The 5,930-nt window shown below is 51.4% G+C and overlaps 1 protein-coding gene across 1 annotated transcript; it reads left to right on the top strand.

The window, feature by feature from the left end:
- Positions 1–1,766: 1,766 nt before the first annotated feature.
- SWSAP1 (SWIM-type zinc finger 7 associated protein 1) lies at positions 1,767–3,305 on the top strand. Its single transcript, XM_011954805.1, has 2 exons — positions 1,767–2,046; positions 2,654–3,305. The coding sequence occupies exons 1-2, from the start codon at positions 1,798–1,800 to the stop codon at positions 3,155–3,157; spliced, it is 753 nt and encodes a 250-aa protein (XP_011810195.1). The 5' UTR covers positions 1,767–1,797; the 3' UTR covers positions 3,158–3,305.
- Positions 3,306–5,930: the final 2,625 nt, after the last annotated feature.

The following is a 5,930-nucleotide window of genomic DNA, read 5'->3' as shown; positions in this document are numbered from 1 at the left end:
CAAACTCTGCCTCCCGGGTTCACGCCATTCTTCTGCCTCAACCTCCCAAGTAGCTGGGACTACAGGTGCCACCACCATGCCTGGCTAATTTTTTTTCTATTTTTAATAGAGATGGGGTTTCACCGTGTAAGCCAGGATGGTCTTGATCTCCTGACCTCGTGATCTGCCCACCTAAGCCTCCCAAAGTGCTGGTATTACAGGCATGAGCCACCGCGCCTGGTGAAATTAAAAATTAGCGCCTGGCTAGTTTTTAAGTATTTTTGTAGAGATGGGGTCTCACTATATTGCCCAGGCTGGTCTTGAACTCTTGGCCTCAAGCAATCCTCCTGCCTTGGCCTCCCAAAGCACTGGAACTACAGACATGAGCCACCATACCAGGCCTGTTTGTGCATCTAGAGTGTTGAAATGTGAGGTGAATCATGGGTTGTGTATCTGCTGGGGGATGGGGACTGAGGTGGGCTGTTTGACAGCGCAGTGTATCGGTGTGCTTCACTGTGTGTGTCTGCGTGTGTAGTGGCAATGTCATAGTTACGTGTTTTGCAAGAGAAAGGGTGTGGGGGATGAATGTGGGACAGAGTTTGTATGGGATGCTTTGTGTCAGGATAGGGCAGGGTTGGAGCATGTGGATGATGGAGATTCTGAAAATAGAATATATTCAGAGATGCCGTGGTGTGTGTGTGTTTGTGTGTGTGTGTGTAGAGGGGTGTGAGGGTGCCCAGCTGTGTGAGTGGGTGTGTTGGGGGATGTCGTGGAGCTGTTTTCTGGTCCCAGAGGGAGAGAGAAAGCCCAGGAAATCTCACTTTCTCTCTGCCCCTGGGTCTCCAGGCAACGGCACCACTTTGGAGTTACCAGGAGACAAGGTTGCCAGGGCAACACAGGCGTGAGTGGCAGCTCTGGGACGAAGTCTGGGTGAGAAGATCCAGCCAGGGATCACGATCATTCACTTTGTTCCTCCCTTTCTCCCTGTTTCTCATCAATCCCACCTCCCTTCCTTCATTGTCTTAACGAGCCTGTATTTGAGAACCTACAAATGTGCTAGGTGCTATTCTGGGTACTGGAGAACAGAAGTGAACAAGACAATGTCCCTGCTGTATCTCTCCTTCAGTGTTTCAGCTCCTGTCTCTTTGTCTCTCCTGCTCCCTTCTTTGTCCTGCGGTCCTGCCTTCCCCCCATACCACAAGGAAGGCCCCACAGAACCCCTTAGCCAGTGAGGAAGTTGAGAGCCTTCATCTCACAGACTTTCGGGGATGGCTGTTGATGTTTTGCACACGAGTGTCCCTGAGCCTGTGTCCCCAGACACACACTCCTGCCCATACTCAGGTGCACAGAAAGACAAGTACACAGCTCATCCCCCTCTTCAATTCTCAGTTGTCATTGGATGACATCAGCAAAACCACACACAAATACATGCCGATCACAATACTCCTCTGAAATATCATAAGCCCCATTTTACAGGAAGGCAAACTGAGGCTAGACTTTAAAGAATATGTCACTCATTCTGGTCTACTCCTCCAACTCTTAATCCTTATATTTGTCTCATTAGCTGACAATAACAGTATTCGTGCTGGTTCCCCCAGCAGCCTCCCTCAAGGAAGGGCCTTATTTCCCTATTTCCCTCGAATGCACCCTTTCCTCCGCATAGTTTCTAACCCTTTGCCCATTCACCAGAGGAATCGAGTTTTGATGGACAGATTCCTAGACCAATAGAGAAACTAAGTGAACTGTACCGAAGCCGCCTCGGCTTGGGCGGGACTAAGACTGGGAAAGAGCCGCCAATTGGACAGAGCTACGCGGCGAATGGCGGAGACGCTGAGGCGGGTGCTGACCAGGGACGGTGCGGCCTGGTCCGGGGAGGAGAACACGCCTGTCGCCGGACTGCCTTTGCTGCTGCTCGGCGCACCAGGATCTGGAAAAACAACGCTGCTATTTGCTGCGGCCCTGGAGGCGGCGGGGGAGGGCCAAGGCCCAGTCCTCTTCCTGACACGGAGGCCTCTACAAAGCCTGCCCCGCGGGACCGGAACGACTCTAGATCCAATGCGACTCCAGGTAACTGTGCGGTGGGAGCGGAGGCGTTCTAGCCAATGGTGGAGTAGATCCGGGACTATTGAGTGACAGGTAGACAGGCCAATGGAGGGGACGGTGGAAGGGCGGGCCAGGGCAGCCACGATGGGGCGGAGTCAGGCAGGCGCAGTTAGCGGTGGCACCACCCTGAGCTTAGTTAAGATTGAAGTGAGAGCCCATCCAATGATGGGCGGTGTTAGCAAGAGGCGGTGCCCAGAGGGTGAAGTCAGGCCCATCAAGGGGCGGGGCCAAGGTTGGGTCCATTCAGGACCAGAGTTGGCTCCTGTTGGTGTCAAGGTTGGGTCCATTCAGGACCAGAGTTGGCTCCTGTTGGTGTCGAGAATGCTGGGGGAGGGTTTTCCGTGGAAAAATTGCCCTAGAGATTTGGCCAAAAACAAGCAAAAATGGCTTGCCCTCAACTAATACTCGGCAGTGATGAGTGCTGGAAAAAGGGACGAATACAAGAATATTTAACCACTCTGAGCTGGTCCATCCTGGAACCAAGGAAAGTATGCAAGGAGGCAGGGTTACTCTTGCGAGGAGTCGGCTTCTTGTGCTGAATCCGGCCCTTTCCTTCTGTTTCTCCTTCTAGAAGATCCGCTTCCAGTACCCACCCTCAACCCGAGAGCTTTTCCGGCTCCTGTGCTCTGCCCACGAAGCCCCGGGGCCAGCCCCCTCCCTTCTGCTGCTCGATGGCCTAGAAGAGTACCTAGCGGAAGACCCAGAGCCCCAGGAAGCCGCCTACCTCATTGCCTTACTTCTAGACACAGCTGCCCACTTCAGCCACCGGCTTGGGCCTGGCCGGGACTGTGGGCTCATGGTGGCCCTCCAGACCCAGGAGGAGGCAGATAGTGGGGACGTCCTGCACCTGGCACTGCTCCAGCGGTATTTTTCTGCCCAGTGCTGGCTGCAGCCAGATGCACCAGGTCCAGGAGAGCACGGCCTCCGAGCCTGCCTGGAGCCAGGCGGGCTGGGCGCTAGAACAGAGTGGTGGGTGACTTTCCGATCAGATGGAGAAATGATGATTGCTCCATGGCCCACCCAGGCTGGTGACCCCAGCTCAGGCAAGGGTTCAAGCTCTGGAGGCCAGCCCTGAGCTTTGGTGGGTGACCGCCTCTCTGTGCTTCAGTTGCCCATGGCTGCTTACCTCAGGGACATATGCAGATCCAAAGACCTAAACAATGTAAAGTGCTTTTTCTCTTTTAAAAGTATAGCATTATCTTGTATGTATTGTACCCAATCAATATATTGTTTAGTTTTGTTGCTTTAAAGTTTATAAAAAGAGCTTCAGGCCAGGCGTGGTGGCTCACGCCTGTAATCCCAGGGCTTTGGGAGGCTGAGGCACGCAGGTCACCAGAGGTCAGGAGTTGAAGACCAGCCTGCCCAACATGATGAAACCCTGTATCAACTAAAAATACAAAAAAAATTAGCTGGGTGTGGTGGCAGGTGCCTGTAATCCTAGCTACTCGGGAGGCTTAGGCAGGAGAATAGCTTGAACCCAGGAGGCGGAGGTTGCAGTGAGCCGAGATTGTGCCATTACACTCCAGCCTGGGCGACAAAGCGAGACTCCATCTCAAAAAAAAAAAACAAAAAGGTTTCATGATAAACATAATCTTCTGAGACTTCCTTTTTGCACTCAATGTTGTTACTAAGATTCAGCTACATTTTTTTAGTTCATTCGTTTTTCCATACTGCATATAATTCCATGGGTGACTATACCCTGATTTCTTCATCAGATTGCCTTATTTACTGCTGTGAACATTCTTGCACACGTGTCCTGGCAGGTGTGTGTGTTTTCAGGGGCTGAGACAGGTGGATCACCTGAGGTCAGGAGTTCGAGACCAGCCCGGCCAACATGGTGAAACCCCGTCTCTACTAAAAATACAAAAATTAGCTGGGTGTGGTGACACACATCTGTAATCCCAGCTACTTGGGAGGCTGAGGCAGGAGAATCACTTGAACCTGGGAGGCGGAGGTTGCAGTGAGCCAAGATTGCACCACTGCACTCCAGCCTGGGTGACACAGTGAGACTCCATTTCAAAAAAGAAAAAGAAGTCTGAAAACCAAAATCCTTTCATAGCTCATTTATGGCAAAACCTAACCTGAACTGACCTGAGATTATGTATAGCTTTTATTTATTTCACTTGATGTGAATATTCTTGTGTTTTGCTGAAGATAAAGTGATTTGAGGATGTTAGTCCTGGTCCCACTGGGGGTATGAAACACATAATATTTACAGCCTATTACTTTTTTAAAATCTGAAAAATCCTGAATTTCCAACTCCCGGATCATGGATTTAGCTAAGGGATCTCTGATATCTTAGATATTGATATGTGATAAGGAGAACACTCAAGCTAAGGAAGGCGATGTGACAACTGTGGGATAGGGACATGGTTTGCAATTTTTTTTTAAGGGATAGGGAGGGTCTTGCTCTCTTTGTTGCTCAGGCTGAGCGACGGGTGGAGTGTAGTGGCACGATCCTAGCTCACACTACAGCCTTAAACTTCTGGGATCCAGTGATCCAGTGATGCCCCCAAGTAGCTGGGCTACAGGCACACAACACCATGCCTGCTAGTTTTTTAAATTTTTAGTAGAGAAAATGTCTTGCTATGTTCCCCAGGCTGGTCTTGAACTTCTGGGCTCAAGTGATCCTCCCACTTCGGCCTCCCAAAATGCTGGGATTACAGGTGTAAGCCGCCATGCCTGGGCTATGGTTTGCAATTTTAAAAAAAGTGATCAAGGAAGTTCTCTCTGAGATGACACTGGGAGGAAGGGAGCCATGCAAATATGTGGTGGGGAGACCTCCAGGCAAAGGAGGTCTTTGCAGAGCAAGTGTGAAAGGCTTGAGGTGGGAACGTGCCTTCTGTGTTCAGGAAACAGCAAAGTGGCCTGTGTAGCAATTGGCAAAGGGTGAGCAAAGAGGAGACAGAAGAGGAGGTTGGGGAGATGGTGGGCAAGTTGGGGAGATGGTGGAGCTTATCGTGGGCCACTGGGAGATAAGATGAGAGCATCAGAGAGCTGATGGCAGAGGAAAGACTGCATCATGAGGCCCCCTGATTGACTGACCAAGGCTCCTGTTTCCAGAGCTTATACACCTGAGACCCGTGGTCTCTCCTGACGCACAGCTGTCTCCACTGGGGCCAGGAAGACAGCAAAGCTTCAGCACAACGGACAGCGCCACCACCCAAACCAGCAGGCCCTGTTCGTGATGCTGCCGTGGAGCCCCGGCCAAGAATAGTAAAAGTGGGGGAAGAATCAGGTCCCATTTAGGAGGGTGGTGACAGCAGCCCTGGCCTTGCACCAACTCCCATACTGGGATAGATGATCTTAGGTAGAGAACACAGGCTGGCTTGTACCTGTTTGGGATTGGTTGGGCGTCGTGGCTCACCCCTGTAAACCCGGCACTTTGGGAGGCCGAGCCGGGCAGATCACTTGAGGTCAGGGGTTTGAGACCAGCCTGGCTAACATGGTGAAACACTGTTACTACTAAGGATACAAAAAATTAGTCGGGTGTGGTGGCACGCGCCTGTAATCCCAGCTACTCAGGAGGCTGAGGCAGGAGAATCACTTGAACCCAGGAGGCAGAGGTTGCAGTGAGCTGAGATCATGCCATTGCACTCCAGCTTGGACAACAAGAGCAAAACTCCATCTCAAAAAAAAAAAAAATGAAAGCCTTCTTGGCTGAGTGCAGTGGCTCACACCTGTAATCCCAACACTACGGGAGGTGTCTAGGTAGGAGGATTGCTTGAACCCAGGAGTTTGAGATCAGCCTAGGCAATGTAGCAAGACCCCTATCTTGAAAAAATAAAGCGTTTAGGCCAGGAGCGGTGGCTCACGCCTATAATTCCAGCACGTAGGGAGGCTGAGGC

This window comes from Colobus angolensis, unplaced genomic scaffold (genome assembly GCF_000951035.1).
Source record: "Colobus angolensis palliatus isolate OR3802 unplaced genomic scaffold, Cang.pa_1.0 Scaffold39, whole genome shotgun sequence".
In the NCBI taxonomy this organism is placed as follows: Eukaryota; Metazoa; Chordata; class Mammalia; order Primates; family Cercopithecidae; genus Colobus; species Colobus angolensis.
This window is presented reverse-complemented; position numbering and strand designations above follow the sequence as displayed.